Source organism: Otolemur garnettii, unplaced genomic scaffold (genome assembly GCF_000181295.1).
Source record: "Otolemur garnettii isolate 467f Iridium unplaced genomic scaffold, OtoGar3 scaffold00015, whole genome shotgun sequence".
NCBI classification, from domain to species: domain Eukaryota; kingdom Metazoa; phylum Chordata; class Mammalia; order Primates; family Galagidae; genus Otolemur; species Otolemur garnettii.
In genome coordinates this window covers 29,442,676-29,454,812 of record NW_003852410.1, presented here as the reverse complement: position 1 = coordinate 29,454,812, position 12,137 = coordinate 29,442,676, and the positions used below count along the sequence as shown (strand labels likewise).

At 42.9% G+C, this 12,137-nt stretch overlaps 2 protein-coding genes across 4 annotated transcripts in view; both read left to right on the top strand.

Annotated features, from left to right (window-relative positions):
• RPP14 (ribonuclease P/MRP subunit p14) overlaps positions 1-9,472 on the top strand; it is an 11,446-nt gene extending 1,974 nt beyond the window's left edge. For 2 of the 3 annotated variants that reach the window (XM_023510710.1, XM_023510709.1), the window contains exons 2-5: positions 1,725-1,822; positions 2,799-2,883; positions 7,621-7,697; positions 8,020-8,226. In XM_023510710.1, coding sequence (XP_023366478.1) covers positions 1,746-1,822; positions 2,799-2,883; positions 7,621-7,697; positions 8,020-8,203 — 423 coding nt within the window. In that variant the 5' untranslated portion in view covers positions 1,725-1,745 and the 3' untranslated portion in view covers positions 8,204-8,226. Of the gene's footprint in view, positions 1-1,724; positions 1,823-2,798; positions 2,884-7,620; positions 7,698-8,019; positions 8,227-8,830 lie in introns of those variants that run through there. The other variant, XM_003785542.3, reaches the window with a different exon arrangement.
• On the top strand, positions 2,799-9,548 carry LOC100960865 (hydroxyacyl-thioester dehydratase type 2, mitochondrial). The gene is made up of 4 exons (XM_012802567.2): positions 2,799-2,883; positions 7,621-7,697; positions 8,020-8,098; positions 8,831-9,548. Exon 4 carries the CDS (start codon positions 9,008-9,010, stop codon positions 9,512-9,514), a length of 507 nt encoding a protein of 168 aa, XP_012658021.1. The 5' UTR covers positions 2,799-2,883; positions 7,621-7,697; positions 8,020-8,098; positions 8,831-9,007; the 3' UTR covers positions 9,515-9,548.
• The last annotated feature ends 2,589 nt before the right edge of the window (positions 9,549-12,137 follow it).

Below are 12,137 nucleotides of genomic sequence, written 5' to 3'. Positions count from 1 at the left end.
TTTTTGGTTGCAGCCGTCATTGTTTGGCGGGCCCGGGCTGGATTCTAACCCGCCACCTTAGGTGTATGTGACCGGCGCCTTAGCCACTTGAGCCACAGGTGCCGAGCCATTTAATTTCTTGAAAATTCTAGCTCTGTTAGAAATAGAATGGAGTGCTCATTCCAGAAATTGTTTTCCAACCCCTTGTTGTTCAAGCTCAGTTTTTCACAGTGCTACACAGGCCTGGCCTCTGGACTGACAAAACAGGCAGACCCAGGATGGTAGGGGTTAGCAGAACTACTACCCTTCATTCTCTTGTTTGTGTTCTGTGTTGACTGAGAGTACTTTTTCTTTGGATTAAGAGGTGCCTATAATTCTAGCACTTTGGGAGGCTGAGGTGGGTGGATTACTTGAGCTCAGAAGTTCAAAACCAGCCTGAGCAAGAATGACACTCTGTTTCTCCTAAACATAGAAAAACTAGCTAGGCCATGTGATGCGTGTCTGTGGTCCCAGCTGTTTGGGAAACTGAGGCAAGAGGATTGCTTGAGCTCAAGAGTTTAAGGTTGCTGTGAGCTATGATGCCACAGCACTTTGCCCAGAGCAACAGAATGAGACTTTTTCTCAAAAAAAAAAAAAAAAGGTATCATGACAGAGTTGTCTTGAGAGGGTCAGGAGTAGTTGGAATATCTGAGTGCTTCTGGGCAGGCTTACCTATCTTTGTTAAGCTTCTGTGTCCTCTTCTCAAAAATGGGAATATTAATAGCCTTTACCTCATAGGATCATTTTGAAGACATGGAAACTAAGGCATGTGAAATGTTTATCAGACAGGATGCTGAGTAAAGAGTCATGTTAGGGCTCGGTGCCTGTAGCTCAAGTGGCTAGGGCACCAGCCACATACACTGGAGCTGGCAGGTTCAAATCCAGCCCAGGGGCTCGGCGCCTGTGGCTCAAGTGGCTAAGTGGCCAACCACATACACCTGAGCTGGCGGGTTCAAATCTAGCCCGGGCCTGCCAAACAATGATGGCTGCAACCAAAAAATAGTCAGGCGTTGTGGCGGGTGCCTGTAGTCCCAGCTACTTGGGAGGCAGAGGCAGGAGACTCTTTTGAGCCCAGAATTTGGAGGTTGCTGTGAGCTGTGATGCCACGGCACTCTGCCCAGGGTGATAGCTTGAGGCTCTGTCTCAAAAACAAACAAACAAACAAAATCCAGCCCAGGCCTGCCAAACAACAATGACAACTACAACCAAAAAATAGCCAGGCATTGTGGCAGGCGCCTGTAGTCCCAGCTCCTTGGGAGGTTGAGGCAAGAGAATCACTTAAGCTTTGATTCTGCTTAAGAGCTTGAGTCCACTGTGAGCCATGACTCCATAGCACTCTACCCAGAGTACAGAATGAGACTCCGACTCAAAATAAAAACAAAACAAAAACAAAAATAGCCAGGAGCAGTGGTTTACCCCTGTAATCCTAGCCCTTGGCCTAAGCTCACAGGCCTAGACCAACCTGAGCCAGAGTGAGACCTCATCTCAAAAAAATTAGCTGGGTTTTGTGACGGACACCTATAGTCCCAGCTACTTGGGATGCTGAGGCAAGAGAATTGCTTGAGCCCAAGAGTTTGAGGTTGCTGTAAGCTGTGGCACTGCAGCACTCTACTGAGGTCAACAAAGGTAAGACTCTGAAAAAAACAAAACAAAACTGAAAAATATCTTGTACCCTGGTAATTTCTAGTCCTTTTGACTTACTGTAGGTGTTATCAGCATTGGAAAAGATGCCTGCCCCAGCTACCACATATGAAAGAATAGTTTACAAAAATCCTTCAGAGTACCACTACATGAAAGTTTGCCTGTAAGTTCAGTTTCCTAAGTTCTATTTTAGATTATTTTTAGAAATTAGTTTGGGGGCCGGGCATGGTGGCTGACACCTATAATCCTAACACTCTGGGAGGCCAATGTGGGTGGATGGCCTAAGCTCATGAGTTTGAGACCAGCATGAGCTAGAGCGAGACCCAGTCTCTAAAAAATGGCTGGGTGTTATGGTGGGTGCCTATAAGTCCCACCTACTCGGGTGGCTGAAGCAAGAGAATCACTTGAGCCCAAGAGTTGGAGATTGCTATGAGCTTTGATGCCATGGCACTCTACCGAGGGCAACAAAGTGAGGCTCTGCCTCAAAAAAAAATAAAAATAAAAAAATTAGTCTGAATAGGCCAGGTGTGGTGGTTCATGCCTGTAATCCTACCACTCTGGGAGGTCGAGGTGGGTGCATTGCTTGAGCTTAGGAGTTGGAGAGCAGCCTTAGCAAGAGCAAGACCCCATCTCTGCTAAAAATAGAAAATCTAGCTGAGCATCATGGTGGGTGTCTGCAGTCCCAGCTACTTGGGAAGCTGAGGCAAGAGGATTGCTTGAGCCCGGGAGTTTGAGGTTGCTGTGAGCTATGATGACACCATGGTGACAAAGTGAGACACTATCTCAAAAAGTATAACACATGAAAATTAGTCTGAGGTTTAGCACCTGTAGCTCAGCAGTTGGGGTGTCAGCCGTATACACTGGATGTGGTGGATTCAAACCCAGCATGGGCCTGCCATACAACAATGACAACTACAACAACAAACCAGCTGGGTGTTAATGGTGGGCGCCTGTAGTCCCAGCTACTTGGGAGGCTTAGGCAAGACAATCGCTTTGCCCAAGAGTTTGAGGTTGCTGTGAGCTGTGACACCACGGCACTCTACTGAGGGCAACATAGTGACACTTTGTCTCAAAAAAAAAAAAATTAGTCTGAATAGCATGAAATTTAATACAATGTCTTTTTAAATGTTTTCTAACAGAGAATTTCAAGATCATGGAGTTGGACTGAATGCTGCACAGTTCAAACATCTGCTAATTTCAGCCCTGAAAGACCTGTTTGGAGAGGTACAGAATCATTTTGTAGATTGAACATTCCTGAAGTCTTTGTAAATAGTACAAAAAGAATGCTTTTAAAACTATGAAATTACAGAAGCACACTTTCAGAAATGGTGACTTTTTCGTAGAGTCTAATAAGCCTTCCACTTGACAGGGAACTTGTTAGATATTTTAGCACAGTGCTACTCAAGGTATGATCTGGACAGACAACCTGCAAATTGCATTTTTTTTTTTTTTTTTTTTTTGCCCATCTTGAAGATATAAGGGGTTCATAGCAAAAATAGTTCTACCTACTTCAGTGAAAAAGTCCTTCATTTTAAAAAAGGTGAGCTGAACCAAACAGTGTGCTTAGTGATACTGTTCGTTCACATTCTGATTCAACTCCTTATTTTATCACTGATTACTTTCAGTTGAGCAGGTTTATCCTAGCATCCACTTGAGAACAGAAGTAGTATTGGAAGTTGAAAGAGAGAACAAAGAGAATTCTCAGGAAAATTATTTATTTATTTATTTATTTATTTTGAGGCATAGTCTCACTTTGTTGCCCCCTATAGAGTGCTATGGCATCATAGCTCATAGCAACTTCAAACTCTTAGGCTCAAAAGATCCTCTTGCTTGAGCCTCCCAAGTAGCTGAGACTACAGGTACCCACCACAACACCCAGCTAACTTCTATTACTAGTAGAGACGGGGTCTTGCTCTGGCTCAGGCTGGTCTCAAACTCCTGAGCTCAAGCAATCCACCTTTTTCAGCCTCCCAGAGTGCTAGTATTATAGGTGTGAGCCATGGCACCCAGCCATACCCAGTTTTAGAGACAGGGATCTCATTCTTGCTCTGGCTGGTCTTGAACTCCTGAGCTCAAGCATTCCACTTGCCTCGGCCTCCCAGATTGCTAGGATTGCAGGCATGAGCCACAAAATTATATAGTCTAGGGCAGCACATGTGGCTCAAAGGGGTAGGGCGCCGGCCCCATATGCTGGACGTGGCAGGTTCAAACCCAGCCCCGGCCAAAAAAAAGAAAAAAACCCTGCAAAATAATATAGTCTATCAAATGAAAATCTGTTAAGCACTCATCATAATTTACTTTTATTCTGCAAAATAAAAGTTTTGTTATCCTCTGTTAAGAGGATGAAAAGACAAATTACAGATTGGGGGAAATATTTGCAAACCCCATTATCTGATGAAGGACTAATATCTATTAATAGCATGTGCAAAGAACTGTCAAGTCTCAGTAGTAAAAAACCAAACAACCCAATAAGAAAGTAAGCAACAAAAACATGAACAGACATTTCACTAAAGAAGATACACAGTAGTTAAAGAAACACATGTAGGGTGGCAGCCCAATATGCTGGAGGTGGCAGGTTCAAACCTAGCCCCAGCCAAAAACTGCAAAAAAATTTTAAAAATTAAAAAAATAAAAAGAAACACATGTAAAGCCAGGTGCAGTGGCTCATGCCTGTATGATCCCAGCATTTAGGAGGTCAGGGTTTGTGGATCATCTGAGCTAATGGGTTTGAGACCAGCCTGAGCCAGAGTGAGACCTCAACTCTAAAAACAGCCGGGCATTGTGGTGGGCACCTTGGGAGGCTGAGGCAAGAGAATCACTTGAGCCCAAGAGTTTGAGGTTGCTGTCAGCTATGAAACCGTGGCACTTTACTGAGGGCAACAAAGTGAGACTCTGTCTCAAAAAAACAAACAAAAATCCACCTGTAAAGATTGTGTTTTTTTTGAGACGGAGCCTCAAGCTATCCCCCTGGGTAGAGTGCCATGGCATTACGCTCACAGCAACCTCCAACTCCTGGGCTCAAGCGAGTCTCCTGCGTCGGTGTGCCCACAGGCGCCCGCCACAATGCCTGGCCATTTTTTGGTTGCAGCCATCATTGTTGTTTGGTGGGCCCGGGCTGGGGATTTGAACCCGCCACCTTAGGTGTATGTGTCTGGCGCCTTAGCCTCTTGAGCCACAGGCGCCGAGCCACCTGTAAAGATTTTTAACAACATTAGCCACTAGGGAAGCACACATAATAATAACGTGCATCAGAATGAGATATTACTATGCAACTGGAATGGCTAAATCAAAAAATAATGACCACAGTAAGTGCAAGCAAGGCTGTAGAGAAACTGGTTTGCCTGTACTGCAGCATGTGTAAAAGGCTGCAGCCACTCTAGAACACAGTTTGGCAGTTTCTTAAAAACACACCTGGGCTCGGCGCCTGTGGCTCAAGTGGCTAAGGTACTAGCCACATACACCTAAGGTGGTGGGTTCAAATCCAGCTTAGGCCCACCAAACAACAATGATGGCTGCAACTAAAAAACAAAAATAGCCAGGTGTTGTGTGGCGGGCACCTGTGGTCCCAGCTACTTGGGAGGTGGAGGCAGGAGACTTGCTTGAGCCCAGGAGTTGGAGGTTACTATGAGCTGTGATGTCACAGCATTCTACCCAGGGTGACAGCTTGAGGCTCTGTCTCAAAAAAAAAAAAAAAAAAACAGACACACACACACCTACTATATATCCCAGCATTAGCATTTGTGGGCATTTATCTGAGAGAAGTGAATTTACATTTACACAAATATGTGTACACAGAAGTTTATAGCAGCTTTCTCTACAGTAACTAAAAACTGGAAAACCCCAGATATTTTTCAGTGAATAATTAGTTAAACTGTGTTACATTCATACCATAGAATATACAGTATTCTCCCTGTAGTCCCAGCTACTTGGGAGGCTGAGGCAGAAGAATCGCCTAAGCCCAGGAGTTGGAGGTTGCTGGAGCGACTCCGCTGCACTCTACCGAGGGCGAAAAAGTGAGACTCTGTCTCTACAAAAAAAAAAAAAACCCATAGAATATACAGTATTCTCAATAAAAAGGAATGACCTGTTGATAGACACAACTTGAATGAAACTTCAGAGAATTATGGGGAGTGAAAAAAGCCAGTCCCAAAAGATTATATACTGGGGCTTGGCGCCTGTGGCTCAAGGGGCTAAGGTGCCAACCACATACCCGCTGGCAGGTTCGAATCTACCCTGGGCCTGCCAAACAACAATGATGGCTGCAACCAAAAAACAGCCAGGCGATATGGCGGGCATCTGTACTCCCAGCGACTTGGGAGGCGGAGGCAGGAGACTTGCTTGAGCCCAGGAGTTGGAGGTTGCTGTGAGCTGCGATGCCACGACACTCCACCCAGGGTGACAGCTTGAGGCTCTGTCTCAAAAAAAAAAAAAAAAAAAAAAAGATTACATACTGGGTAATTCCATTTATGTAATGCTTTTAAAATACAATAATTGTATTTGTTGAAAGATTAGACTCTGGTTGCTAGAGGTTAAGGATAGGGGAGAGGAGAAACAGATATGGTTATAGAGGGGTAGAACAAAGGGGTCTTGGAATGATACATTTCTTTATCTTGATTGTGATAGTAATTGCATGAAGCTATGTATGTGATAAAATCACATAGAACCACAGTGGCACCTGTTGCTCAAAGGAGTAGGGTGCCCCATATGCCAGAGGTGGCGGGTTCAAACCCAGCCTTGGTCAAAAACTGTAAAAAAAAAAAAAAAAAAAAAAATCATGTAGAACCCCAGGTACACACATATTACTAGTTAAGAGTGCATGTGTAACTAGTAAAATCTGAATAAACTTTAGAGTGTACCAATACCAATTTCCTGGTTTGGTACTGTTAGAATACTTATTAAAGATGTTGACATCAGGGAAGACTGAGTGAAGGGTGCCTGGAACCTCCCTGTACATATCTTTGCAATCTTCTGTGAGTCTATAGTTTTTCTCTTTTTTTTTGAGACAGAGCCTCAAGCTGTTGCCCTGGGTAGAGTGCTATGGCATCATAGCTCAGAGCAACCCAACCTCCAACTCCTAGGCTCAAGTGACTCTCCTGCCTTCGCCTCCCAAGTAACTGAGACTACAGGCACCCACCACAATGCTTGGCTATTTTTTGCTTGCAACCATCATTGTTTGGCGGGCCTTAGCTGCTTGAGCCACAGGTGCTGAGCCGAGCCTATAGTTTTTCTAAAAAAAGTTTTAAAAATCTGTGCACCTTCTATGTGTCAGGTATAAAACCTGCTTCCTGGTTTTGTTTTGTTTTGTTTGTAAAGACAGAGTCTCACTTTATCACCCTCGGTAGAGTGCCGTGGCATCATACAGCTCACAGCAACCTCAAACTCCTAGGCATAGGCGATTCCCTTGTCTCAGCCTCCTGAGTAGCTGGGACTACAGGCGCCTGCCACAACACCTGGCTGCAGTTCGGCTGGGGCCTGGTTAGAACCAGCCACCTTCAGTATATGGAGCCAGTGCCCTGCCCACTGAACCACGGGCGCCGCCCAGCTTCCTGGGGTTTTTAAGGTAACAAACATGGCCTCTACTCCTGAACTAATGGTTCTCATAGCAGGATAACACGTTAAACAATCAGTGATGGCCTGTAATCCTGGCACTCTGGGAGGCTGAGGTGGGTGGATTGCTTGAGCATAGAGTTGAAGACCAGCCTGAGCAAAAGCGAGACCCTGTCTCTACCAAAAATAGAAAAACTGAGGCAAGAGTATTGCTTGAGCCCAAGAGTTGGAAGTTGCTGTGAGCTGTGACAATGTGGCACTCTACCCAGGGCGACAGCTTGAGACTCTGTCTCAAGAAAAAAAAAAAAGATACTGGTTTTGTGGAGGAGAGAAATTCAGAAAGAGTTGACAGGATTAGAAGAGTTCAAGAGTAATGGTGATGATAGTCAGCTAATGGTGTTATTCCATATGTAGGTTGATGCTGCCTTACCCTTGGACATCCTAACCTATGAAGAAAAGACTTTGTCAGCCATCTTGAGAATATGTAGCAGGTATGACAGTCTTTGGAACGTTTTTAGTGTAATAAGACAGAGAGACTGGTGGAGAAAGAAGACAAAAATGCTCTCTTCTGAGAATGAGAAGAATTTTGTTATTGTGAATGCTGAGCAGATTTTGGGAGTTTAAACTGGGGCGATTATGAACATTCCACCAGAAACTTTAACTCTAGAGAGAGCAAAACTATAATTTGGTTATAACTGTAGTTTCCCAATTGATAGTTGTGGTTGTTAGAAATGTGTATTTTAAAAATGTTCTTAGTTGAGATTCATTTTTTTCTGTGCTTGTGACACATGCATTTTCTTGACCTTTTTGCAGTGGTCTTGTCAAATTGTGGAGCTCTTTGACCCTATTAGGATCCTACAAAGGCAAAAAATGTGCTTTCAGAGTGATTCAGGTAAAGGCAATGCCTTCATGGGCGGTGCTCGTGGCTCAGTGGGTAGGGCTCCAGCCCCATATACCAAGGGTGGCGGGTTTAAACCTGTCCCTAGTCAAACTGTGACAAAAAGTAGCCGGGCGTTGAGGTGAGCGACTGTAGTCCCAGCTACTTGGGAGGCTGAGGCAAGAGAATTGCCTAGGCCCAAGAGCTGGAGGTTGCTGTGAGCTGTGACCCCACAGCTCTCTACCAACGGTGGTAAAGTGAGACTCTTGTCTCTAAAAAAAAAAAAAAAAGACAATTCCTTTATGTATTCTGTATAAGAATGAGCAGTGAGTCAGTTGTTTCTTAATATATAAGGGTCTCATTTTTGTGCTGGTATAAATGTAATATGGTTAACATCAATCCAGCTAAGGGGAAAAACCCAGGATTTGATTGTTTCCAAAAATATGAGACAGAGCACTTAAATTTTGGTTTTTGTGGGAGATGTTTTGGTATAAAACCTGCAGGTCTTATGGTAAAAGCATAACTTTGCGTTTAATGCTTAATGCCTAGAGTTTTATGTATTAGAATGTTCTTTCTGAGCTTACAATACTTGTTTAACTAAAGCTTCCTCCCAGGATGCTCTTTAAAGTGCTACGGTGTCAGCTTTGTTTATCCTGTAAAACTGGGTCTATTCCTCATTGCCTTGTGTTTCAGTGCAGTTTTCTCCCTATGTTGGATATTGTCTTAACCTTTTTCTTTCTCTTGTAGGTTTCTCCATTTCTCCTTGCATTATCTGGTAATAGTAGGGAACTAGTATTGGACTGAATAGCCTGCAATTTCAGAAATATTTCTTCACTCTAAAAAATATTTTTTGGTCCCTGCATGATGTTTGAAGACTGAAGCAGGGTAAAAGCCTCTGTTCATGAAATTCAAGGGTGCTGAAAAATGTTCCCAATAATTGCCATTCATCGTCTTTGGTGGGCTGGGCTTCGGAGGAGAGTCTGCCTGAACCAGCCAGTGCTGAACAGGCAGCCTTGTCAGCGTATGCGCGTCAAAGTTGGAGACCGGGCTGAACTTAGCAGGGCCTTCACACACAGGGATGTGGCTACCTTCTCAGAGTTAACAGGCGATGTCAATCCTTTGCATTTAAATGAAGATTTTGCAAAACACACCAAGTTCGGAAAGACAATTGTACATGGGGTTTTGATCAATGGACTTATCTCAGCTCTCCTTGGTACTAAAATGCCAGGACCAGGCTGTGTCTTTCTTTCTCAGGAAATTAACTTTCCAGCCCCTTTATATATTGGAGAAGTTGTTTTAGCTTCTGCAGAAGTGAAAAAACTTAAGCGGTTCATTGCTGTTATTGAAGTGTCATGTTCTGTAATAGAAAGTAGAAAGACTGTTATGGAAGGCTGGGTTAAAGTTATGGTCCCAGAAATTCCCAAATCCTGAAGATGTGTTTAAAGATGTAAGTTCATACACCAAATGCCATTGTTATTAAAGAGTGGCTGGGGAATTGGGGATTACTACTCTTCACCAAAGAATGGCTATCTGTCCAGAAACTGGTATTAGGGAAAGGGAGCAGAGACGGAGTGTTCACATGTCCACTCTCCAGTGTGGCCTTATGTTTCACTCAGACTTGAGTGTATGCAAGATTTCATCATTTGTCTAGATTTTTATTTTGTATAATTATTAGGGCATATGTATTATTTTCTTTAAAAATTTCAGATTAAGGGTATATATGATTAGGTTACATTGTGTTTGTTGGGTAGTATCTAGGTTTTTTAAATTGAAGAAGTATTGAGGTTTTCTAAAGGCTCTATTTTTGGTTCACTTCTGTGGTTCATCTTACAAGGATACAAGTGAATCTTTCTATGAGCGGAATATGAATGTTTTAACACAATAAGAAAATTACATGAAGGCTATGTTAACTAGTTTGATGGAAGTGTTTCGGATTGTTTATGAAAACACCACACTGTACCCCAGAAGTGCATTAATGTACACAGTTACCATTTAATAAAAATAAATAAATAAAAGGCTCTACTTTGGGGATTTCAAATGCAGATAAATAGGCACTTAGATAACAAAAAACCCTGTCTATATCTGTAGAATCAGTTTCTTACTGAATTTATAATCAAGCATTTAATTATTGAAGAAAATAGTAAATACTAGCTTGTATTATTGGGCAGTTTCTGGGTTGGAGTTTATTGTTATTTGTGCTAGAGTGGCATCTTGCTCAACTTTCGGTGGGCCTTGGCTTTCAGGTAGTGTTCCTGTTATTGGAGAAGAGCTTATGTGCAGTCTTAGACTTAGCAGTGTAAACTGTGTCTGACTTAAGAAATGACAATAATGTATGCCACATGAGATTATTGTTGGAGACAGTAGACAGTGTTAAGCACAGGGCTGGGCCTGTAAACAGTACTACTATTATTGCTCACTCTTCCCTGACTGAGGTTCAGGGTTTTCTTGAGTTTAAAGCCAACAGGTCCACAGTTGAACAAATAACCAGTCTTTCAGGGTGTCAAGTCAATCTCTTAGTGTTTTTGAATGAGAAGTTTGTATTTTAAGAGTCCAGGTTCTTTCTCCCTCCCTTTAAAATGTGGATCTAGCTCTCATTATATAAATATTATATGTGTATTATTTTTTAAATGGTAAAAAAAAAAAATAGGAAGACAGTGGAAACCATGTTTTTACCCATAAAATTCATCCTTAAGTATACAATTCTCTTGTTTTTTTGTATATCCACAAAGTTGTACAACATCACCACATCAATTTTACAACATTTTCACCACCCCCCAAAGAAACGCCTATTAGTAGTCACTCCATTTCTCCTCATTTCTGGCCCTAGGTAATCACCAGTTTAATTTCTGTCTTTATGGATTTCCCTGTTCTGGACATTTCATGTAAATAAATTCATACAGTATATCTTTTTTTTGTAACTAGCAGCTTTTCATAACAATATTTTTAGGGGCTCGGCCCCTATAGCACAGTGGTTATAGCGCCATCCACATACACTGAGGATGGCAGGTTTGAACCTGGCCCAGGCCAGCTAAACAGCTGCAACAAATAAAAAAAAAAAGCCAGATGTCATAGGGAGTGCTTGTAGTCCCAGCTACTTGGGAGGCTGAGGCAAGAGAATTGCTGAAGTCCAAGAGTTTGAGATTGCTGTGAGCTGTGATGCCACAGTACTCTGACCAAGGGCAACATAGACTCTGTCTCAAAAAACAAATGTTTTTAGGATTCATGTCCGTTACGTGTATAGCATGTATCAGTGTATCATTCCTGTTTGGCTGAATGATATCCCATTGTATGGATGCAAAACATTGTATTTTTCCATACATTGATGGATATTTGTGGGCTTTATTTTGAGAGAGTCTCACTTTGTCACACTCAGTAGAGTGCTATGGCATCACAGCTCATAGCAACCTCAAACTCTGGGGCTTAAGCAATTCTCTTGCCTCAGCCTTCCATGCATCTGGGACTACAGGTGCCCACCACAATGCCTCGCTATTTTTTGTTGTTCTTCTTGTTCTAGCAGGCCTGGGCCAGGTTCAAACCTGCCAGCCCTGGTACAAGTGGCCAGTGCCCTAACCACTGGATTATAGGCACCAAGCCTATTGATTGATATTTGGATTATTTCAGCTTTTTGGTTGATGTGAGTAATGCTGTGTGAACATTCTAGGAGAATTTTTATGTAGTCATATTTTGATTTCTCTAGGAATAGATTTCTGGGTCATGTGGTAATTATGTTTGTCATTGTCAAATTGTAAAGCACTGGTTGGGTATGAAGTGGTATCTCATTTTGGTTATAATTTGCATTTCTCTAATGCCAGCTAACACTTTTTAAGATAATCATCTATGGCTCAGCGCCTGTGGCTCAAGTGGCTAAGGCACCAGCCACATACATCTAAGGTGGCAGGTTCGAATCCAGCCCGGGCCCGCCAAAACAACAATGATGGCTGCAACCAAAAAATAACCGGGCATTGTGGCGGGCGCCTGTGGTCCCAGCTACTTGGGAGGCTGAGGCAGGAGACTCACTTGAGCCCAGAAGTTGGAGGTTGCTGTGAGCTGTGAT